This window comes from Peromyscus californicus, unplaced genomic scaffold (assembly GCF_007827085.1).
Source record: "Peromyscus californicus insignis strain IS unplaced genomic scaffold, ASM782708v3 Scaffold_1__1_contigs__length_55948999, whole genome shotgun sequence".
Lineage (NCBI taxonomy): Eukaryota > Metazoa > Chordata > Mammalia > Rodentia > Cricetidae > Peromyscus > Peromyscus californicus.
In genome coordinates, this window is record NW_026294492.1 from 15,132,492 (window position 1) to 15,157,844 (window position 25,353).

Below are 25,353 nucleotides of genomic sequence, written 5' to 3' on the forward strand. Positions count from 1 at the left end.
TGTCATGAGCTGACATGTGGGTGGTGGGGATTGGGCTGTGGGTCCCTGGTCCTCTGGAAGAGCAGCTAGTGCTCTTAACCACTGAGCCATCTTTCCAGCTCCTCTGTAATTATTAAAGATTCAATCTCCTGAAACCAGATTCTTATCTCTTTCAAAAGTGCAATGACAAAGTACTGTTTCCCCTTAATAGTGAGTCTAGCTCAGGCCAACTGCTCACATTGTATCCTGGCCCACAGCACACAGACATCAGACCAGACACAGTAGGAACCGCAGGTAAAACATTTATTATAAATATCATTAGGTGATTAGATGGGGAACAGGAATGAGGCACCAGGGTCTTTTAAGTAGAGTTTGGAAGACACAGAGTGATTTCTGGAAGCCATCAATGAATGCTGTTTTGTTCCGGCAGGTCTGATTTACCAGCACTTGTTTCTGTGCACTGATTTTCCACTGACTGGACCTGTCCTCTGAGCAAGGTACTCAGAGCATGAATCCTGGCTTCCCAGTCGGCTCTCCAGAAGGCCTCAGTGTGCAGGTGCCAGTGAGGACTGTGTGTAGCACCAACCCTTACTGTGTGGCTAACGGTCTTCTCCATGGTCTAAGAACCCTCCTTGTCTGGAGTTTGGCTCCTCCCCTCTGAGAAGTTAGAGCTCAGAGGCAGAAGCCATGCAGAGGCCGGGAACTTTCTTCACTCACCACTGAGCGGGTGGCACATCACAACCAAATCTTCCATCAGCATCTTAGGTTTGTGAGAGGAAGGACCATCTCACTGCCCCTGAGGAATGACACAGCTATGGGAACTTTCCTCTAGGAGGAAATGGAATGTTTCCAACGGGCGTCAGCTGTCACTACAGACCGTGGGGCTTACTGGACTCTGGGATCTTAGGACTGAGTCAATTAAGGGAAGGCAGCCTAGCTGGTCCGCCACTTCTCAGTCAAGAATATGCTTTCAGAGGTGAAGTAACACGAAATTCAATGGATTACTTCTGTTCATTCACAAAATAATATCTTTCCGGTCAATAAAGTCTGGGCAAATGGGAAATAAATTTATGCTAATGTTTTACTCAACAATTTAAAACATCTTTCCAAAAAGTATGTTCTAGATTTTCAGAAGGGAAGAATCATAGGGGAACGAACGGCATCATGAAAGGCATCAGTTCACAGCTTCCTGTCCATGGAGCTTCACTGGAGGAATCACAGCGATGAGCCACTCCACAGTCATACACACCAGATGTGGACAGTCCATCCCTCTCTTCTTGCTCAGGAGGAGCCTGCAGGGACCTGGCATTTTAGGGCTCAGGTGGAGCCTGCTAGCCATCTGGCCATCCTGTGGCAGGTCAGAGTCAGGATCCTTCAGCAGCTCTGTCTAGTTAGTTGACGAATGCCAGGCAACCTTGATTCTCGGTTTACTGCAGCAGGAGCAGGAAGACATGCTGATGACCTCAGCCAAGACCCATACAACATCTGACTTGATTTCCCCCGCCCCTCAGGGAAACCAAGCTCACTGCCAGCGTCCCTGCTCATTCCTCCCTGCAGCTGGAAGGGCAGGGGTGCTCTTCTCAGGCTTACACATTTTACACACCTGACTGCACACTTCACACTCATGGGTGGGTTTTCATTTTCTAGTCAGTGTTTCATCATTTCATCCAGGACAATCGATTCTAAAGTAAGGATTCACTTGGAATCACCTACATGTACATTGTCTTGGGCTTGTCAGGATCCTGTTGGGCAAACTGCACTGTACAGCTCTGTCGGGCTCCTTGTAAAAAGAGGAATCTTTGTGGAGATCACTGTGGAGGTCCTGAGTCAGGGAACATGTGGAATGAGTCATCAACTGTGTTCACTTTAGTCTCGGCACAGGGAGATGGTGGTCTGTAAGCCGACAGGGTTTCTTGTTTCCTATTCAAGCGTTAAGATTAAACATTCACCCGTAAGCAGAACACACCTACAGCTCCCACGTTATCAGCTGTAGGTGCGTCTTCCCAGGGCCAGTTTTTATATTTTGGGCAGTTTATGATTCATCCAGTCAGCAACGATGGCAGCCACCTCCTGGCTGAAACCAAGGACAAAGGCATGGGATATTCCTTTCTCACAGAGTCGGATATCGCCTTCTGGAAAATCTTTCTTCATGTCTTCATAGTACTTTACTGGACACCAGCCATCTGTCTTACCATAGTAAAATGTCAGCTGAAAGACAAGAAACAGCGTTTTATTGTCCCCTCCCAGTGTCAACTGACCCCTGTGGACTGCAGTGCTTGGAGGGAGCACCTGTGCCCGACTCCACCCACTGGTCCTCAGGTCCCTTCCAGAGCCCTTAGAGAACACGGGATGCATGAAGGGCGTGTGAGGGGAAGACTGTGGGGTGGGCTCCTCTAACCTACTGAGAGAAGGTCTGACAGGGTCATGTGTACTGAGGCTGGAGTGGACGCGGGAGAGCAGAGGGGAGGTGAGGGGACAGTTAAGCTGACCCAGTCAATGCTGGAGTGGTGAGCACACACTGTTTTCACACAGCCCTTGGGTAGGCCCAGGGACAGGTTTGCTGAATGAAGGCAAGGAGATCAGTCTGCAAAGAAGTCGGATTGTCTCTGGCTTCTCAATGCCCTTATGAAAATGTGATGAGCTTTCTAAGAGACTCTGTGGCACTCTAAGAAGCTCTGTGCAACAGGAGAGCATGCGCAATCCAATGAGAACACTTTGTACTCATTCCTCAGGAGCCTGAGTGGCAACAGAGCCTCCTTTGAGGCATTACTAAGATCTTTTCTGGAGATTTATCTATCTTTGCATGCGAAACATACGTGTGTACCATACAGATGCTACATTATAAGCTGCTGAGCTCCACTGAAAACTATTATGTTCTCTATAATTCTTTACAAAAAAAGAAACAAAAGTAAAATGATATTCAGAATGTTACATAGTGATGATAAAAAATTTTTAAAAATTATTTGTGTGTGTGTTTGTACATGGCACAGAGCACATCTGGATGCCAGTGGACTTTGTAGAATTGCTTTTCTTCTTCCGTCTTTATGTGGGTCCTGGGGACCAAACAGGTTATTAGACCTTCATCGTAAAATACCACAGTGATCATTTTTATTAAAGAATAAAGACTAGATTTTACGGAAGTTGTGACATATCACCAAACTAAAAAGTTACACCCAGTCAGCTCCGGCCCCTAAGGCATCTGAAATAGTCACTGGTAGTTTCTGTAACACATCACATTGGCTCACTCACATACAGTCATTTACGCATTAGCGTTTAGCAAATATGACTTGAGCACACCCCCTCTGTGTCAGGAACCAGTGTTGGGGAAGAGGGAAGGGGTGATGCCACCCAAGCCCAGGTGGGGGTAATTGGGGTTGGCGGGGGACAGCAGTGATCCCTTGGAGTTGCTTTAGCTGGAGGAGGACGCTGTGGGGCAGACTAGAGTGAGTCACAGGCATGAAGGGCGAGGCACTGCTGGGAGAACTAGAAGCCGCCGCCGACACCGTGTGTTAGGTGGTGGAGGATGAGCCTGCCGGCGGGGCAGAGGAAGATCATGTTGCGATCGATCATCTTCTACACTTAGGAAAGCTCCCAGCAGCTGCCTCGTTTTCCTGGCCTCAGTTCCTTCTTGACCTCTGGAGACGTGATCTCTCAAGCGGTGACATCAGTCACAGAAACATTTCCCAGGCTCTCTCGGTGATTTTCCTGGTGTCACACCCCCTTTTGAAAAAAACTGCTGTGAGCACAAACTACCTGCAGGGATTAATTACCTGCCAGTAACAGCTAATTACTTGAGGCTCTCTCTGGACTTCCGCAACTGTCACTGGGAATCTGTGAAACAATTCATGAAAGAGCCAATGATGAGAGCCGTCACTATGTAGGGTTGTCTAGCACTTCCACAGTGCAGGAACCAGCAGTTCGAAAGCTAGGCAGCCGGCTTTCGTTTGTTGTGGCCTGCTCTGCGGCATCCTGCTCTCTGAGGCTACCACAGCAGTCTGGGGCCTTCCGACTAGCACATGCTATGGTGGTGATTCCTGTGAAAACTACTACTGAAGAGCCAATCAGAGGGAAGCAGAGCTGCCGGAGAAGATCTCAGCTCACAAAGTTGTCTTGACAGGACTGTCACTGGACTTGGTGTTGCTCTCTGACAGACACTTCGAGAACAATTTCTGTGACAATCCTGACGTTCGCTTCTCGGTGAGGCAACCAAAACTTGAAATGTGTCCAGTGAGAAGCCCAGTCGGATGAACCCTCGGCACTGGGAGATGCCATCAGCTGCCTCGTGCTCAAAGATGTTTGGTGAACGGGAGACTCAGCCTGGATTTGGGGACCCTGAAGCTACCCCAGGGTATCAGGAGACAGATCATGTCCAAGTAATTAGAGTAGACACTGCACACTGACATGCGCAGAGTGAACAGCTACACATCCAAAGGTACGCATGGCTACCAGGCAAAAGGCCAGAATTTCTTGTCTCCCTTATGGAAGTTTGCACAAAGGCATCCAGCAATCATCTGAACTACCTGGGGTTGCAGTGAGAAGCTGAGCCAGGGCACACTTTCCTTTGCCGAGGCAGCTGAGTATGAGGCCCTGGAAGCCGTTTTTCCTCCTGTGTTTCTGCTGCTTCCTGGGTCGTACACCCTAGGAAAAAAAAATAGCTGAGGGACCTGAGTGGTCCAAGTGAACTGAGAAATGACAGAATCCAGCTCATCAGAACCCCCTGCACTTCAGTACTGAGTCCAGACCTGAGAAAAATTTAGCAACACTATTCCCCCCCACCTCCTGGATTCCAAAGAACAGTTCCTTTAGGCATCTTGTGTGGAGCAGTGGCTGCGATCTCAACAGGACCGGACATTCCAGGGCCTCAGCCACACACTCAACATCAGCAACACCTCTCATTACAGAAGAAGCATGTGGGAAGGGAGTGTGTAAGGGGAGGGAAAGCAGCCAGTCTTCCAAAAAAAAAAAAAAAAATACTCAAAGGCCTATCTAGGCGGTGGCTAATTTTTATAGTAGTAATAGTGAGTGCTTACTGAAGGCATCATATATGCTGGACACTCTTGGTAAGGTCTGAATTATGAGATAGGAATTATGACCACCATCTTAGCACAACTCCCCGAGAATATATTTTACCATGAAATGGTTTTATGGATGGGGGAAGGCATCATACAACGAAGCAAGTGGCAGAGCTAGGATTTGAACCTGGGTTGTGACATCGTGGACTCTGCCCTCTGACACTGACGGACCTCTTTTCAATGAGGCTCCACTAGAGGACTTAAGAGCGTGTGAATGCAACCCCCTTGAACGAAGCTCTTGAGGTCAAAACGATGGAGTTAAAAACAAGCCTATCTGCTTCCAGGACGATCATGACGTTCTGGACAGGCTTCCAGTTAAACAGGCAGAACTAACGCAATCCGTTGCAGAGCGGGGCTTGGCGGAAAGGCAAGCCTCGGTGAGCTGGTCCAGGGAGCACTCTCCTATGCTCCGCCAAGCAGGACGTGTGCATGTCAGAAGGATTTGCACGGCCATTCTGCAAATGTCGGCACTGTACAAGGGCTGTTCCCACAGGCAGCATGCACCTCTGGCTGAGGCAGACTAAGCAGAAGATGGGGCAGAGCTAGGGTGGAAAGCTCCTTCCCTGAGAGTACTCCGCCCCCTTTTTAAGCCCCATGGTAGCCCTGGCCTAAGGCAGAGGCAACACCACCTTGCCCTGCCACAGCTGACACCTTCTTCCAAAGGTTGCAGCCTATGTGCTCTGTTTGTGAACAACTGCAGACCCCTGTGGACCCAGAGTGATATTCAGATTCTATCCGGAAGCAGCACATAACAGCTGTTTCCAAGAGCCTGAGCCAGAGATGGTCACGGCGGTTTAGAATTTCCCTCCTAAGTGAGTTTTCAATGAAAATGTCAAGTTTTGAACCAAACACTCATTCACTTGTCTATGAAGGAGACATGTTTCTCCTGATGGTTTAGAACAAGGACAGAATAAGGGCACGAGGACCTTCTTGTTACTTCAGATACACCAGGTACCTGGTAAAGCACAGCAGACCCCGCAGGCGCCCACACAAATCTGGAGCGGCCACATGTACGGTTGACTTTCTTCCCTTGGCTTCCTCTAGTCCAGAGCTCACCTAATACCGCTCCCTGCCTCTATTCCCATTATATTCAACGGCTCCTCTATCCCCAACCTTTAACTTGAAATGGCCAAGCATCAAACTTCAGACGGCTTCTTTCTTTATATTACAGACTTCTCTAGGTGGCCACCATGCATGCTCACAGCTTCAACTCTAGGCCTACCATGCCAAAACCAAAACTGAGCCCAGACTCCTCTTTTAAAGTTCCACAGCATACATCTGGGCATGTATTTGCTTGGATATCCCACAGGTGTCTCATACACAAGTACCAACCACCTCCCACAACCTGGGACTACATTGCATCTGCCCTCACCACCAAATCTGGACCTAGGGCAACAGTCTCAGATTCCTTCACCCCATCTGCTAACACCCCACCTGCACTAAGGGCCTTTGAATCTTCCTCCTGAATCATTTCATCCCCAACCCCACTGCATTCATTATTCTAAAGCCTGCAAACAGACATGCCGCCTAAAATGTAACTGTTTCCCAATCTTCTCCCAACACTTTCCCGAAATCATCACTCAAGCGGGGTAATCTCACCACATTTGTTAGGATAACTGATACATACAGGAATATCTGAATGGGCTGTTGCCGGCTAGTTCTGATTGGTCAGTGGCTATATCATGTAGTCAAATATTCACAATATCCTCTAGTTCAGTAGTTCTCAGCCTCCCTTATGCAGTGACCTTTAATACAGTCCCTCATGTTGTGATGATGCCAACCATAAAATTGCTTTCATTGCTACCATATAACTTTGCTACTTTTAAGATTCTTAATGTAAATGTCTGTGTTTTTGAATGGTCTTAGGTTACCCGTGTGAAAGGGTGGTTCCCGCCCCAGATGTGTTGTGACCCACAGGTTAAGAACGGCTGCTCCTGATGCTGTCCCTTGTTCATGACGTGATCAGTGCCCAAGACCGCACATCATGTACCCAGCCATTTTCCAAAATGTGGGGCTTTTAACTTGGAGTCTACAAGCCACAAAGGTCCAGTGCTCTGGAGTATAAACTGGTCATTTACCCCTAACTATAATTTAATATTTCCTTCAATTATAAATACAGACAATAAGCCACTATATTATTAATACATATTTGTTCAAATCATAGTAAACTCACTGTAGATGAGTAAAAACAGATTGACACTCATTACTGCAAACTCAAAGAAATAACTCTGTTATTATATCATTAATTATATTTAATTTTTAATTATATGTGTATGCATGTGTCTGCCTGTGTGTTTATACACATGAGTGAAATTGCACAAAGAGGCCTGAGGCATCAGACCCCCTGCACCTGGAGATACAGCGGTTGTGGGTTGCCTGTTGTGGATTCATGAACTGAACCTGGGTCCTCTGCAAGAACAGTGCTCACTGCTAACCACTGAGCATCTCTCCAGCACCTGTTATTACCTCTTCCTCTTCAATGTGTTAATAAAGGTGCCCACAGTACTGTATCACAAATTAATTTTAGAGTATGTTGTTGACTGTATTTCAATATAATCCATATCCTATAAAAGTTTCCTGACTGATCTGTCTTTCCACTCACCCAGCTAGCACCCATTCACTGATGGTTCACCAGAGACTCTGAATTGTGCGGGACCCTCAGATGAAAATAACCGCTCCTTGCGTGGGTGGGGCGAGAGGAAGGCTGTGCATTCACACCATGTGTGACAAATGTGATATTCTAACTCTGAACAGGGAGCCATGGGAGCCACGGATTGCTGCAACTGGGGAAACTTCCTGGAGATGACAGTGAGAGCCGAGTTGAAGGAAAAGTGGGAGTTAGCCTGGTGAAGAGACAGAGTAGCCTCTGATGTCACCATCGTGCTACACTCCTTTGGAAGCAACTATGATGCTGTATTTTCACCTGGAAAGGGAAGCAACTATTTACTGTCGGAGACTGTAAACCAACACAGCTGTCCAGGACTGGGAATACATTCTGCTGCTCTTGCAAGGAAGACAGCTGGCCTAGACTTTTCAGAGTTCAATTGGTCAGTTTCCCTAAATATATTCAAACTTCTCTTTGTGTGAACAATGGATATCGATGGCAGAAAATCTAATTGTGACTTTAAAGCCAAAAGCCAGCCGATCAAGGTAGAAGAAGAGTCTAGGAAGCGTTCGGCACAATGTGGTGAGACACTGTTTCTAGATTAGTTTTCTTAGCTAGAAGGTACAAAAATACTCTTTATGTAACGGTTTTGAGTTGAATAGAAAAAAGTTTTTGCATCAACAATGGTTCAGAAACTTCATGCTGGGCAGTGGGAATAGGCACGAAGGTTCTGAGTACCTCTGCCTCAGTGGAAATGGGAGAGGGCGTCCTTGAACACAGCATCCAAGGCAGAGGTGTTTGCAGTCTCAGGAACTGGCTTTTGGCTTTGACTAAAACAGCAGTTCTCAACCTGGAGGTTGTGACACCTTTGGAGTCAAAGGACCCTTTCACAGAGGTCACCTCAGACCATCAGAAAACACAGATATTTATATAACAACTCATAACAGGGCAAAATTACAGTTATGAAGTAGCAATGAAAAGAATTTTGTGGTTGGGGTCCCCACAACATGAGGAACTGTATTAAAGGGTTGCAGCATCAGGAAGGTTGAGAACTGCTGGAAAAAACGATCTCTGGTATCGGGGAGACAATGCCCACCTTCCTAGAACTGTGTGTCCAGTTAACTCCCCTTATTTTCCTAAGCGGATGGGACATACTATGTTGAGTCACCTTTGCTGTGGGATGGTCTGTATGTTAAATTGCTCTGATTGGTCAATAAATAAAACACTGATTGGCCAGTGGCCAGTCAGGAAGTATAGGCGGGACTAACAGAGAGGAGAATTGAGAGAAGAGGAAGGTGGAGGGAGTCACTGCCAGCCGCTGCCATGACAAGCAGCATGTGAAGATGCCGGTAAGCCACAAGCCAAGTGGCAAGTGGGCTGTCGGACTGCCAGGGCTCGGCGGGTCCTGGAGAGAAGCTCTCCAGCTACACACCTTCATCAAAATTAAGTTGCACTATGTTTCCTCCCGTTTTTTCATTACCTAACAGGAAGTTGCCATCCACTTCCTGTCTCTCTGCATTTGCTCTGGAATGCTGGGGACCAGGGACCACCCCATCTGGGTGGAGAGCTACTCTTTGGCTGGTGAAGGCATTTCGTGAGCTCATGGTAAGGGAGTTACAGTGAGACAGTCATGGAGCTGCACACCAGCAGGACCAGCGACACCGGACTAGCCTTCAATTCTACCATGCACTTGATGTTGTTGTCTTAGAAACACACTTATTCCCTGGAGCTGGAGAGCTTCTTCCTGAGCCTGTGTTAACATCAACCTTGAAATGTTGACCACCAGCATGCTCCCAGGTTTATCCAGAGAAAGTGTCAGGAAACATGCAGCCCCGCCAGTCACCATGAGCAGACCTCTACCTGGGAATGATTACACATACATATGGGTTTAACTTAGCACAGGATAAGTTGGCCCCTCTCTGACCTCTTTCTGAGCACAGCGTGCACACAGAATCCTGAACAGGATCCTGTATTTTACAGCAGCGGGCTTCCCCAGGTGGCAGGACCGCCTCTAATGTGACAGCCCAGTCACTCCCCAAGTGTGAAGTTTGGAAGTGAGTGTCTGCCAATCTTGGTATAAAGCAGGAGGTGAATTGCTTTTACAAACTTCCAACCTGGAGAACTTAAATGCATTCTGGAAACAGACTCGTTTATAATTTAACTACAAAATAAAATGCTGTTTTCTGGTAATTTCATACCCTCAATGCTGGAAGTATTTCAGAGCCCTGGAGAGTAAGTAGGTCCTCCTTGTCCAACCTTATCCTGTCAGCCAAGAACAGCTTCCTCTTGAGTCACCATTTCTATCTCTAGACAACTGCTGCTTAGGAAATATGAAGACCACCAATATGATGATCATATGATGACGTAAATATGACGACATAAACCAACAGATACTAGCATTTTCCCAGGTCCTGCTGGAGTGAATATTTTCAATACAATGAAACCTTTTCTGAGCAACACACACATATATATATAATGCTTGCTTTCAGAAAACTGTGTTGAGGGGTTAGAGAACTATGAATAACCACTGTGGACAAGCTTCAGTCTAATGTCTCACAGTTAAGAAGAGATCTTCACTGCAGTGCGCTATCTAGAATTTGACTTGCAGGTCCTATCACAGTGTGTCATCCGTCAGGGATCATTCTACTGTCCCCAGCAGATGTCAGTGTTACACACCAGCTGTAAAGTTCTAGGTCAGTGTCATCTCCAGAAGCATACAGCAAGGCACAGATGTACTTCAAGAAACTTCTAGTAACAGTGTTAAAGAGTCTGAAGGAATGAGTAAAATTACTGTCAATGTATTTTAAACATATTCACAACAATCCATCTAAACTATTTCAACATGTAATCAATATATTAATAACATATTTTCCTCCTAAGCTACTAATGTTTGTCTGCCTGTGCTGAGGTTGAATTCAGTCCTGGACAATACCAGGCAAACTCTTTACCACTGATCTGTATCCTGAGCACCCGGTACCAACGTCCTGAAAGTCAATGTGCACTTAACTTATGAAACACCTCAATTCAAACTGACCACACACAGCACTTCTGGAGTATGGGTGTGGGAGGTTAACAGTGCAGTTCTGGGCTGTGAGAAGTTCAGCGCCGGTCATGTGCCTTTAGCATGTGCAAGGGCCTAGGTGTGATGGAACTGAAGCAACTGCACAAAAGTAGTGCAGAATGGGGCTGGAGAGATGGCTCACAAGTTAAGAGGCTGCACTTCCAGAGGTCACAGGTTCAATTCCTAGTACACACATGGCAGCTCACAACAGTCTGTAACTCCATTTCCAGGGTATTTGCAACACTCTAAACAGACATACGTGCAGGCAAAACACCAATGCACCTAAAATAAATAAATATCTAAAACAAAGAAACAAAGAAACAAACACCAGCGCAGATCTACCCTCTGCAGGATGACGCAGACAGATGATGTCCCAGAAGCACCTCGGCTATGTATGTTTTAGGGCCTTTGGGCATATTCTAAACCATGGTGGCTTTAGAGCTTTGGATATTGGCACTTCCAAATGTTTTTGTGAGTGAGTCTAGCATTTGCAGGTATCACACATGTCCTGATAGCTCAGAAAGCTGCTTTTATGTGAGAACAGGAAGCCCTGTGTGTTGGAGAAGGAGAAAGCTAGGCTTCCTGTTCATTAGGTCACATACAATGTTAGCTCCTCTCCACTGTTTGAATTCTTACACCTCAATAGAACTCACTTATTCTATAGGTGCTATTGAGACTTCTCAGCTTAATACATTAAAAGCATTGATTTTATAAAATCAATTTAACAAAACAAGTGGCAAAATAAACTTCTGTAGTTGTAGTCAGCTTTACTTTCTCCATGTAACTTTCAAGGGTAACAGAACCTCCTCTGAATCCACAAAGGCTCAACGTCTTCAGTTCTTAGTCAATTCCAGCCTTGTGTCCTCAGTCAGTGTTTCTACCCATTAACTAACATGCCTGCAGCCTCAGAGTGGTTACCTTAGGTAAGTGTTCCTTTATGATTTCATCATCTCTCTTCCGCACATGTATCATTTCCTGGCTCCCGAGGTAGGCAGCATTAGCTTCATTAAAAAACAAAGAAACAAACAGTTAAACACTTAGAATATACAGAAGAACACAAATATCAAATTAATTTCAGCAAATTCATGCTTCCTTCTTCTAGAGGCCAAGTGTTATCTGAGGTTAGGAATTGTGGGTCTAAAAGATGTACATGAACTCTCTGGCAGGCTTGCAAAGGCAAGGTGTGTTTACAGAGGACTATGTCTCCAAGGTTTAGCTGACCCTGGGAGGGGCAGTCTACCCTGGCCAGCAAGGACCCACAATGCCAATGCATCATAGGTCACAAGAGCATGACCAACACCCTTTGGGCAAGTGAGAAGAGCTCCTCCTGTATTCTTCCCCCTCATGACAGCCTGGGAACATAAAACAATAAAAGCACAGAACTGTAAAATTCACTTCACTGGTTTCTCTTTTCTCAGAACCTCTGCGTTTCACTGTCCAGCATCCAGTGTCTTAACAACTTTGGCTTTCACATTCTGTTTGTCTTTTCAGTTGTTTTAGTCAAGAGGGCAAATGAAGTCCTTCTTATTCATCTCAGAAGTGGAGGAGCTATGTGAAGTTATTGCCATTGGAAATGAAAATCCACTTGAGATTTTCCCAATGGAGGGGTTTGGAAGCAAACAACTGAAACACTTTGGCTGCCACTTTTACAATTCAGAAGTCTTCATTAAGAGATTACACTTTCTGTCTCTGGAAACATCTAGAAACATGACACCCCTCAGATTTCACAAGGAAGACTTTGTGGCTACATTTACAGATTAAATTCAGAAATCATTTTGACTAACACTGGCTAAAGTTTAGATACTTCTTGGCTACAAGATTTTATCAAAATACCAACTACAAGGCACCGAGTCACAATTTAGTGCTACAGAGAAGTAGAATTCAAGCCACACTTGTGAGACCTTGGGAGGCCCCTCCTTGGCTGCCATGTAGTGGTTAGGCCCTCTTACACCCTCATGAGAGCTTCATCAGTAAGCACCCAACATTTCCAGGTGGTCTTTCTACTGTACTCCCAGGCTGGAGTGTTATCAAGAGGAGGATATGGACTCAAAGCTCCTATTTCCAGAAATCCATACTCTGTAGGTCAGGGACAGAATCTTCAGTGAAGAACACACCATTCCTATGTAAATCACCCCATCAAAGTCTCAAATCCCAGGTATTAACTCTCTGGAAACTCCAACACAGCATCCCAGCATCACCCCCATCCTCCTCTTGAAATCACCCCAGGGCTACTAGGTGCCAGGCAAGAGACTACCCAGAGACTGCAGATGTTATAACAGGCAATCCTGGATCTTTCCAGTCAGGTGCCCAGCCCACCTCAACCCATCCTTCCATGGAATCCACAACACAGGCTCTGAGTCATCTGTCCCTTCTGCCTCCTGACCTAAAAGGGTGCTCTCTTGTGTGGACCTGTCTGGTGTGGCATGTCCCCACCACTGGGAGCTGTAAGCAATCCCCTCTCCTCTCAAAGGCAGCTGTCTGCATGTCTATCATCCTCCATATCTGATTGACACAACTCTAAATGCATTCTGCATCAAGGAGACAGGGCCTCTGGGAAGGTGAACGCAGTGGCTTTGGTAGAGCAGAGCAGTGGAGAACAGAGTGCTCCAGTGACTGAAATCTCCAGAGATCGACAAAGGGTCATCCTTGAGTTCTAGCTGAGTACTGACCAGCAGCACAGTCATGAGACAGACAGTCAGAATCCAGGGAATGAAACTTCAGAAGGGATTGCAGGAACAATCCTTGAACTGGATACTGTTTCTGCCAGAGCAGGGGAAAAACTCTTAGTGAACAACATAGGACCTAGAGGACTCAGGGTGGCCTTTGGAACCCCATGTCAAGAAGTCAGACTCTCAGCTGTGGCTAGCTTGGCCATGCTACATTCAGCAATGGTCACATTCCACAGGAGAGCTGGGATGTGGACACACAGGTCTTCAGAATAGGCGAGAAGCTGGCTCTTCTGGGAATAAAGAGAGTGCCTAAGAACGGAGACAGATATGCACCATATGGCAAAAGTACTAGCATTTGGATATATTTTAAAATTTCTAGAAACCAACAAGAAAGAGGTGATGACCAAACATCGAAAAGGGTACAGACTTGAATATGAAAAAATCTGAACAATGTGAGATGCTCACATTTCTGAAAATAGTATTTTCATAGTGAATATACTCCAACCTATTTTAATTTTTACTGTTACCTCGTCATTTTCCAGCTAAGTAAACTTTCTTTTCTCTTAAACAAGACCCCCTTTTCTTCTCAGGTAACCGCTCTGTGTAAGCCATCCTTGTCATTCCTCAGCAAGGCTCCCAATGCAACACAGTGGTCAGAAACAATAGTACCACACCGAAGTGTCATTTCCTCAGTGAAAACACACTGCTCTTGGCAATGACTGAAACCCAGCAGATTTCCGAGGTCCAGGCACTGCTGAGAAGGAAAGGTCTAGAACAAGGACCGTGGAAATGAAAACACAAAGGATGACACAAGAAACAGTGGTTTACTTAGGCTTCATTAAAGCCTAAATACAGGTGCACAAAGGTTCACGAGGAGCTCAATGCTCTGTTCTCTTTGCTACAACCACCTTCTGACATGTCTGATCTGCAAGTGTCACCATGGAGTGACCTTCAGTGTCCAGGAGAAAGGCTGAAGGGTTCAGGGCAGCTGAGGGCGGATGGTCCAGGACCAACAGGGCATTGACCTCACAGCACAGTGTCACTGGGTTTCCAAGTGCTCATCGTCTGCAACAAAGGCTGCATTCTGTACAAATGTGGCCTGTCCTGATGCCGTCCACATGGCCAGGCTCAGTCACCTCTGTCCTGTAACTCCTGTGGCCTGTTCTGATGCCATCCACACAACAGGCTCAGTCACCTCTGTCCTGTAACTCCTGTGGCCTGTTCTGATGCGATCCACACACCAGGCTCAGTCACCTCTGTTCTGTAACTCCTGTGGCCTGTTCTGATGCCATCCACACACCAGGCTCAGGCACCTCTGTTCTGTAACTCCTGTGGCCTGTTCTGATGCCATCCACACACCAGGCTCAGTCACCTCTGTCCTGTAACTCCTGTGGCCTGTCTTGATGCCATCCACACACCAGTCTCAGTCACCTCTGTCCTGTAACTCCTGTGGCCTGTCCCGATGCATTCCACACACCAGTCTCAGTCACCTCTGTCCTGTAACTCCTGTGGCCTGTTCTGATGCCATCCACACACCAGGCTCAGTCACCTCTGTCCTGTAACTCCTGTGGCCTGTTCTGATGCCGTCCACACACCAGGCTCAGTCACCTCTGTCCTGTAACTGACCTAGGTCTGACGTCCTCTAGGTATCACTCCCGTCCTGTTCTTCTTACAGCAGACACTGGGACATACTCACATGGCCCCCACTGCCTCTCCGCTCCACTGGTAACTCTCGGGCAGGGGCTGTGCCTCATCCATTACTCTATCCAGTGCTTTGCTTGCAGCAGGTATATTAAGAAAGAGTTAAGTGACATAAATGGGAAGGGGCTGAGGGAGATGGCTCTTGGCTAGGTGTTTTTGGAGGGGTGCGGAGGAAAAGCCTGCCTCTTTATCTAAAGTGGTCCCTGATCTGTCATCACTATGGAGGCCAAGGATGGAGGCCAACGCACCCGGATAAGCTAAGCGGGTGAAGAAGCATAGATATGAGGGGTCTAGGTGTTTCTGTGGACATCAGCCATGAACTTGTAACTCCCAGGGATGAGGCAAAGGAAGAAAGACCACAATAAACTAAAAATGCACGGTTATAAAGAGATACACCAAAACCTTCTGAGCAGAATGTAGGGATGGACATCAGCTGTGCAGCTCTTTGGAGGCATGTGATCTGGTATCACTAATAGGGTTTACAGTAACATGTCCTGGAATTGTTTGGTTTTGCAATCATTCTGGAGGATAAAGATGGTTGGTCCTGAAGCAAAAGGAATTACTGAAAATGGGCCTAGTTTAATCAAGGCAGGGGAACTGTGGAGGCAGAACATTTACTGTGTGTGGGCATATGTACTCTTGTGCACAATGTGATCGTTCCAGCCCAGTGCAGTGGTACACAACTGCAATTCCAGTATACAGGAGGCTGGGGTAGAAGACTGAGAGTCTGGGGCTAGCCTCGAACACTTGACAGCCCCTGTTTCCCAAAACAGAACACACAAAGCCACTGCCAATCATTACCATCACCAACACTATGACTGTTCTTTGTGGTCTCTTGTGACTGAGGTAGGACTCTAGTTACCCTAAGCATCTTTTTTTTTCTTTCAAGACAGGGTTTCTCTGTGTAGTTTTGGTAGCTGTCCTGGATCTCACTCTGTAGACCAGGTCGGCCTCGAACTCACAGAGATTCACGTGGCTCTGGCTTCCTAATGCTGGGATTAAAGGCGTGTGCCACAGTCACCCTGCCCCAAGCACTTTAAAAGGGCGAATAGATCCTATATGTTCAAACCATTCATGTTTACAGGAGGGAATTTCTGGTGTTTCTCACAAGACTCATTTGGGCAGAAGAGTTCCTATGCTAACCTCTTCCTTAGGATAAGAGTGACTGGGGAGTTGTGAGCATTAATAAAAATCAAAGGGTAAAAACTTACATTTTAAACTCTCTTCAAAATGTAAACCATCATAATCATGGGAACAGAGGGGCTCTGCTACAGGCAGGTGTATTCAGGTAAGTTATCAAGAGGGCTAGCCTGATCAAACAGGTGGCCTTAGTCTGAGGCTATCACACTGGGACGGATCAGCCATGGTCAAGGGGAGTGTTGTGAACTGGCTTAGTGAGGCATTAGGAATGAGGTTAGCTCCATGAACTACAGGTCTCAGGATCAGCCCTGGGTGGGGATGTGGCAGGTGCGATGTAATCATCCTAAAAGCAATGGGAATGGACCCATTTCTCTTTAATTCTTCTCCTGAAACTCAAAGTCAAAATCAATGACTTCAACTTCCTTATACGGAGGGATGCAGGTTCTAATCTACAGGAAGAGGACTGTGGGAGACACCTTTCTTTCTAGGCAGGAGTCAGTTTTTGCTTTTTTCCTGTTCTTCCCCTTCTCTCTGTCAATGCTGGAGAGGAGGGTGTAGGAGCTGTCACGTGACCATGGGATTCTGACCAGGAGGAAAGCCCGCTAAGGACAGCAGAATGAGAATGCTGGAGTGTCCACATGCCCGACAGCTGTGGGGATGGGGAGATGCTTATTTCTACATGGTGTTTGCAGCTCTTTCTTGGTGCATGAGACAAACAGCTTCCTATCTGCTGTGGCCACGGGGATTGAACTTCTGTTAACAATAGTCCATCTCACTCCAACCTATAAAAAACAAAGCTGGGACAAAGCTCTGAATGTTCTGGGTATTTTGGTCAGAGCAAAGGGGACGTGGTGCTTTACTCTTGCTGGGGAGAAGGGAGGCACCATTCTTCATCTACATGCACAGGAGGTTTCCCTGAATCGGGGCACAAGCACCATGGACTAGAAGGCGCCTTTCCAAGGAAGGCCCGCCCTGCAATGTTCTGATTAGTCCTGAGAGTGGCAGGATGCACAGGCTGTAGTAGGGCTACAGGGCATAGAAGCTGAGCTGAAGGGAGACTGGAGAACTGGAGGGTCCTTGGACAAGAGCTTCAGTGAGAACAGAGGCCCCAACACAAAAATAGCATGGTAGATCAAGGCCATGTTACCCAGGAGGCCCCGAGAAAAACTATACAGAATTTGACATGCACAGAACCCAGACAAAGACACTTAGTAGGGGGAACTTATTTAGCCTTTCTTGTTTACATTGTCTTTCATCTTTGCTAACGGTGCAAAATGTGTATAACAACACAGAAACTAGGCTTAGAAAAGAAATTCTCACATTCTAAAATTTTTTTTATCATTTAGAAAAATGTTTCTTACTTCTGCAGTTCATTATGTTTCTTTCTCAGCCAGGCGTCCAGTTACTATGAGACTGCCCACTGCCTGCAGAACTGAGTAGACCACGTGACCGCTCATTACAACCATCCATCCGTGTGCAAATGTACCATATTATATTTAACAGTATGTTTACCACAGGGAAAGATGTAACGAGTGCTCGGTGGTGAACAATTATTAAAACTCTCACATTTTAGACTGGAAGAGAATTTAAAATGTAAGAAAAAACTATTCAGAAAAACAATAACACATTCCTAGAACTACTTCATTTTAGAACAGAGATGAAGTCCTACAGCCATATCATTACCCTTGGTCCTAAATCTAGCACAGATAAACACTTTCTTTCTTCTCTTTTCTTCTTAGATTTCAGGCTGAGCTTCCTTGGATCACTAGGTCCTCATGTGGGCTTTATGAACAGACTTTCAGAGGACCACCTGAGTGAGAGAGAAGATCACATGGATTTCTGGTCTCTTTGCAGTAAAAAAAAAATTATTCTGCGACTAAATGAAATTTAGTGAGAAGAAATTTGTGATCTGTGCTGAAGCTTGCTATCATTAGCTCGTTAAACAGTCTGAAAAGCTATTTCCATGTATATTAAGGAAGGGGAAAGATTATGAATGTTTCTTTCACAAGAATTATTTACAAAGAACCGTAACCCGGCAGGACTTCCTCAGGTCCTAGGCTACATCTCTCGTTAGGTAATGGAAAAGAATTAAAACATTAAGCTAGCCTAACAAAAAGACCTTAAATATTTTAAACACTTAACTGTTTGACCTATATACTGTTGAGCTAAAATATATTTTCTTTTAGCTTTGATCAGAAAATCTAATTTAGCTGTCTTAGTGGGAAGACCATGTCTCATGAAACGGAAGCCCATCCACTCCAGGGAAAATATGAAGTACCAAACATTCCAGAGTTGAAATGGGGGAAATCCACGCATAGTCTTTAGGAACAACGTCTGAGACAATCTAGTCACAATCTAGTTGTCCCCATGAATGCAGAGGTAACGCTTACACTACAGCTAATTGAGTAAGGGCCACTCTCTAGCTGGGAAGTGACATTTCTCTCCCTCCCACTGGAGAAGGACTCCACGGCCTGCTAGAGGAAGGGTGGGGACGTGAGACCGAGTTGTGGGCTTGGTGTGCTGTCTTAGCCAAGGGGTGGCAGCACCTGAAATGACTGAGTATTTTGGTTCATGAAGTTTCTGAGCCTAAAACAACAAAAACGTGAGCACAAACTGAAGGACACGAAAGGATGCCCTATCTGGACAGGGCAGGATTTACAGTCTCCCACTTGGACTAGCCAACTTCCTCCATTTGTTTCCATAAGATTTCTCCTGGAGCACAGACATTACATAACGCACAAACACACCAGGGCGGCCTGCAGTCCAACCGGCAAGTTTAAGGTCATCCTCTGAAGGGCAACTGGACCATGGAGCAGGTCCGCAGACGGAGGATGTAGCTGGACCAAAAGGAGCACCGAGAATGATTTCTGACCTGATCTTCTGTTAATTCTTCTTAACCACACCGCTGAGGTGGCCCCAGTATTCCAGGGCATGAGATGTGGCTGGGCCCCCTAACCACCATCAGGCTGAGGACATCTCTTAAGAGCATCGCCCTTTCAGACAGAGGATGTTGGATCCCCTGGGACTAGAATTACGGACAGCTGTGAGCTATTATGTGGGTGCTAGGGGAGAACTCAGGCTCTCCTAAAGAGCAAGCAGTGCTCCTAACCACTGTGCAAGTCTCCAGCTCCATCCCTTAATTCTTTAATAGATTTGAAAATTATTTAATTTGTGTGTGTGTGTGTGTGTGTGTGTGTGTGTGTGTGTGTGTGTGTGTGTGTGTACGTTAGTGTGTATACACACATGCCGTGATGGAAATCAGAGACAATTTATGAGAGTCCATTCACTCCTTCCACTGTGACCTTAGGATGTCCAGCTTGGCACCAGTCCTGGCCTTATGTGGAAACACTTTAAGGTAAACATAACACACGCACAGTGAGGCATGTCAGATATAAATGTGCAGCACAGCAGGTCATGGTAAAGCAAACAGGGAGGCTGGGAAGACGCCGAGAGCCCAGCCTGCCGTGGGTCTCCAGTCACGAGGCTTCCAGTCAACATCCGCCACCTCCCAATGGCAGCTCTTCCATCAGCGCTCACCTTCCCTTCACAACCAAGATCCTCTGTGGAACGAAGTGTGGGGACCACAGCACACTTGAGTGTGACTTCTTTATTCAAGCTCATGTTTACAAAGCATCCTTGTTGACCTCAGCTTCGCTAACGTTCCACGAAAGAACATACAAACGTCCTTCATTTTACCGATAGTTATCTGAGTTCTGTGCGATCTTTATTCAGATCTCACTTTCTGATCCAGTGTTTTCTGACTGAAGAACACAACACAGTTCTTGCAAGGGCAGGTCCTGACGACTCTCCTCAGCTGTTTTTGTCTGAGAGTTGTTACTTTTCCTTAACCTTGGAAGGGTAATCGCACAGGGTAGAGATTCCAGATTGGTGTTTTCATTTTTTCTTTCTTTTTCCTCCTCGACACTAAATATGTCACATCTTCTCTCTTCCTGTCTGTGTAGGTTCCATGAAGCTGGAAGCGATTCCTGCCTTCACTTCTCTGTAAGTAACACGGTTGTTTTTTCTCGTCTCTCTGGATTTCAGTATTTTGACTTTCTGTAGTTTGGAAACGCATGCCTAACTAGCATGTTCAAGTGAAGTGTAAATCCAGTGTGGTGTCTTCTGAGGTCCCTGTCTCCCTTGTGGGGTGTCTGACATTTATTTAGTCATTATCTTTTACAGTTACTTTCTGTTTCTTCTCTCCCCATGGTATTCCTGTTACTCCTGTTACATCTTTTGTAGAGTCCTACAGTCTTCCCATACTAACTTTTCCTGGTTCTCTTTGCTTTTTGACTTTAAAGATTTCTACTGAGATATCCTCAAGCTCAGAAACTCTCACCATGCTCAAGTTACTCACGAACTTAATGAAGGCCATCTTCAACTCTGTTAGAGTAGTTTTGATGGGCAGTATACCCACACCTCGAAGGAGTCCCCTATCTGCTCAAGTTGGCCACTTGTTCTATTTGAACTTTTAATGTGTTCCTCAAACCTGCTCAAAATTCCTGACCTGAAAATCCTCACATCCCTGAATACATGGGTTTATTGCTTACTCCACTTCTCAAGCTATGCCTTTTTTACTCAGCATGTCTTGTAATAATTTTTTTTTCTTGTTAGCTAGACACCCAGGAAAATTAGCTGCTGCAACAATGGTGTTAGTAACACAATGCTCTTGTGTAGTTAACATGGACCTTTGTCTCTGCTATGTGTCAGAAGTACAAGGAGATAATTCTACAACATCTTCTGTGAGAGCCTGGTTGAGCCCTTAGGTAACTTATTTCAAAATTATATGGTTCCCACATGTCTGAGACCTCCTGGATATTTTAAACATCACAGTTTTCTACTCTGAGCCTTCAGGAATTAGTCAACCAACAGGCAGCTTTCCTACCTCAGCATTGGCTCCCACCAGGTTTTCAACTTGTGACTCCACTCTGCTAATCTGTCACACCTTGTATACCCCCATCTTTCCAGTGATCTCTGGTGGCCCTCAGGCCTGCTTGGCTCTACAAGGGATCTGGACATCTGAACTCGGCCCTCACACACGCATGGCAAGGGCTCTGACTGGGGAGTCATCTCTCCAGACCCCTCTCTCTTTTAAATAGTGGTTGTGTGAAACTGTTCCTGAAGAAGGAGAATCAGCATCTTCTCACCCATACAGGGCATCAAGGACAGACACAAAGAAATGATCCACCCAATGGGTTTACCTGCAGTTAGTTTCAGGACTAGCAGCAACTTACGGGTGGCTACCCTGTTAGGAAAAACTCTCTTTCCCAGCAACTGTTAATTGTTACTCCCTGGGGAGGGGGTGGGACTTCATGAGCCCCTCCCCTGCCCTATGATGGAAAGTTAATGAGTTCAATTCTGTACAAATGTCCTTCCAATAATTACAGCTGCGCACTGTTCAACAAGACAATGGTCACATGGTGTCTAGAGGACCATGTGCCACAATAGTTATCTTGACACATCCTGAGTAATACAACTTTGTGGCTTTGAGTTGTATGTCCCTGGTGACTAATGATGTTGAACACATTTTCAGATATGTATTGCCAATAGTATTTCTCTTTTGAAGACATATCCAATCAAGTTTTTGATCTTTCCTAATTGAGTTTGGTTTTCTCTTTTCAAAAAATTTTTATATATTAACATTTGTTTATGGTGTTTGTGGGGGGGGCATGCACACACGAAGTGCACACGTGTACATTACAGCATCTGAAAGGGAGCTGGTTCTTTCCTTCCACCATGTGGGACTCAGGGATCCACCTCAGGTTGTCAGGCTTGTGAGCCCATGCTGTTACCCAAGAAGCCATCGTGCCCACCTGGTCTCTTCTTTTCCAGTTACTGTTCTGTGTGTGTGTGTGTGTGTGTGTGTGTGTGTGTGTTTAAGAAATTCATCTCTAACTCGAATTCAAGAATGTGTTTTCTCATTCAAACTGTTTCTTTATAATAAATTAGACATGCTGCTTCTTATCTTCTCTACAGTGTAGTCCCAAGCCTTTGGCTGTTTTACAGCAGTTGTGGGTCTGTTCTCTGATTTCAGATATCAACGAATGTTTGACCATTTCCTCCATGCATTTATGTCTCTTTCTGTGTGCAATCAATGCACTTTCACTGTGGGTGAGTTTCCTGAGAGGTGGGTTTCTGTCTCTTTTTCATCTTCTGCTGTGGCCAGTTCCTTCCTCGTGGTAACCTGTTCGATGACACTGCCCAAATGCCAAATTTGGTCAGGTGTGCCCTGGAATTCTCCCTTTGTGTCTCTCGCTAATATGGAACAGAGATATGAGAGTGAAAACTGAGGAAGTTTTTTTTCTAGTCATATCTTGTTTTTTCTTGCTCCTATCTCTAGCTAAATATTCAGCTATTTCCTGTAGACGTTTTCTTCCACCACCATAGTTGAGATATTTTGTTTCCATTTTAGTCACAACAAATGAGCTTCTCTGGCTTTCCTCCTCTGTCCAGTATAAATGTATTGTTCCTGGAGTTCCTGTATGGTCAGGATGATGAGGAAAAATGCTTTGGGCGGAGGTGGGGGACAAGAGCTTTTTCAGACAACTTGAAATGCTGCTATGGTAGCAATACATGGCAAATGCTTCCAAAAACTTCTTAAACAAAATGCAGCATTTCAGCCACAATATAATCTGAGATTCTGAAACTCACAGACACTCCATTTTGTAAAACTTCTCATGTTATAATGCAAGTTTTTGCCATGTTACTTCAACACCAAGCAGCATGCTTTAGGAGTCTGAGGGGCGAAACTAATGAAAAATCTTGCAGGAATGGAGTGGTGTTATATTTACCAATGACTTTCCATCTCCCAATTCAGAGTTCCATTTTTTTTTAGGTAATTCTGACATTATGAGTTCTTTGATCCTGAAAGTGACAGAGATGCTGTGTTAGACTTAGGGAGACTTAACAGATTTCAAATGGGCAGGTCTGTGCAAAGCAGTCCCTCCCTCATAGTGAGACAGGAAGGGCTTCCCCTCTGTCCTCTGTATGTTTCCCAGGTGGGGAGCTTCCTCCCCTTCACATCATGCAAGAAGAGATCCCCTCCAGGCCAAGGAGCAGGGTGCTTGGTAGCAGCTGAGGGAGGAACAGAGAGATGGAGAAACTGAAGTCTCAGTGTTGCTAGGTCCTGGGGTGACAATCTGGTAAGGAAGTCAGGCTGGCCACAGCTATGGCCACACAGGCTCTTCTTGGACAGTCAGTGTTCTTCATAGTCCTTGGGTGGACTTCTGTGTGTGGGTGAGGAAGGCTGGGCTGTCACTTTCTTTTCTCATCTGTGTCTATGTTCGTTTGTATATGAAGACTTTGCTGAGCTGCAAAGCATGGGCCCTTCCCCACTATTGAGAAGGGTCAGTAAAATAACACAACTGTATATTCTCTGAATATTCATTAGATCTCATCACTGAAGTTAACTAGATCTTGGTTTTTATTTTCTGGAAAAGTATGGACTATTGATTTATTCAATTTATTTAATAGTTCAAGCTTATCCAGGATATTTCTTCTCGAATTTCCTTTCATATATTCCCCCCTGGGCTTGAGTCCATTTCATTTGAATCTCCAAATTCACTCGCCTAAGGTTATTTATAACATCCTGTTTTATACTTCAGTCTCTGTACTACTAGCAATGACGTCACTACTCACATTTCCTATATTGCCTATAGTGCCTGAAGGAGCACACTTTTGTAACTATAAAGCAAGTCACTCATTTTTAGTTAACTTTTTTCTCTTGGGGCTTATTTTGTATAGTATTACCCAGCTAAAACAGCTTTCTCTTGGCAAGAATTTCAAGATAAGACTTTTCCTATTCTTTTATTTTCTACATTTCTATATAGGATATGGTTGGAATTTTCCTCTATTGAATCTCACAATTTAGTGAGAATACATTTTCATCTAAAGTTACTGTTAATATTTTAGGTATGAACCCAAGGTACACAGATCCCTTCTCCCAGCCCACCTTTCAGGTGTCTCCATATTTCTTTATCTTTCTTATCACATTTTAATAGATAAAGGTAATATAAATCTATAAATGCACCAGGTCACACCTAAAGAATGGAAAACAAAAACTACACCATCAGCCAACCATGCAGACAAATCATCTGAGAGAAATATAACATCCTTTCATGATAAAATTTCACAACCAGTTAGGTGTAGAAGGAATGCGTCTCACAACAACGGCCATATATGATATCCCTGGGGCTAACATCCTATTCCATGGCGGGAAGTTGGAAGCTTTCCCTACATGGAACAAGACAACACTACTGGAGATCCTGACCAAGGCAATTAGGTTCAAGAAATAGAAGGTCTGTAAACCAGAAAGAAAGGAGTTAAACCATTGTGGACAGTAAGATGCTTATGGAAAATCCTAAGGGCACACTGAAAATCTGTTTGAATGAAAAAATTCATTTAGTAGAGTTGCAGGATAAGGACAAGAAAATAATACTTAAAGAAAATTGGCGGCCGGGCGGTGGTGGCGCACGCCTTTAATCCCAGCACTCGGGAGGCAGAGCCAGGCGGATCTCTGTGAGTTCGAGGCCAGCTTGGGCTACCAAGTGAGTCCCAGGAAAGGCGCAAAACTATACAGAGAAACCCTGTCTCGAAAAACCAAAAAAAAAAAAAAAAAAAAAAAAAAAATTGGCAATGTTTCTATACGGCAGCAACAAACTTCTCCCTAAAAAGTATCAGGAAAGCAATTCCATTTTTTAATTCAAGAATGAGTTTAGTCTGTAGGGCTGGAGACATGGCTCAGAAGTTTAAAGTATCTACTGCTCGTGCAGAGGACCAGAGTTCAGATCCCAGCATCCATGTCAGGTGGCTCACATCCAACTTCAACTCCACCCTCAAGAGATCTGACAGCCTCTTCTGGCCACTGCTGGTACTGCAATCATGTGTACCTCCTCCCCTATCCCCCATCACATAAACATAATCAAAAATAAAAATTTTAAAACAGAATTAATATAACCAAAGAGATGTATACTCAGATGTACAAAATACTGAAAAAACTGAAGACATCAATAATGAAAAGCTATCCCATGTTCATGAATTAGAAGACTTCTATGAAAATGTCCACATTACCTAGGGCAATCTAACGATTCAATTCAATTTCTAACGAAGTCACAAAGGTGTTTTTCA

General features: G+C 45.2%; 1 protein-coding gene across 1 annotated transcript in view; it reads right to left on the bottom strand.

Annotated features, from left to right (window-relative positions):
* Nucleotides 1-264: 264 nt before the first annotated feature.
* LOC128116057 (lipid droplet-associated hydrolase-like) overlaps nucleotides 265-25,353 on the bottom strand; it is a 46,752-nt gene continuing 21,663 nt past the window's right edge. Inside the window, exons 5-7 of the mRNA XM_052747336.1 lie at nucleotides 13,568-13,676; nucleotides 11,636-11,718; nucleotides 265-2,187 (exon numbers count right to left, since the gene is read on the bottom strand). Coding sequence (XP_052603296.1) covers nucleotides 1,996-2,187; nucleotides 11,636-11,718; nucleotides 13,568-13,676 — 384 coding nt within the window. The 3' untranslated portion in view covers nucleotides 265-1,995. The remainder of the gene's footprint in view (nucleotides 2,188-11,635; nucleotides 11,719-13,567; nucleotides 13,677-25,353) is intronic.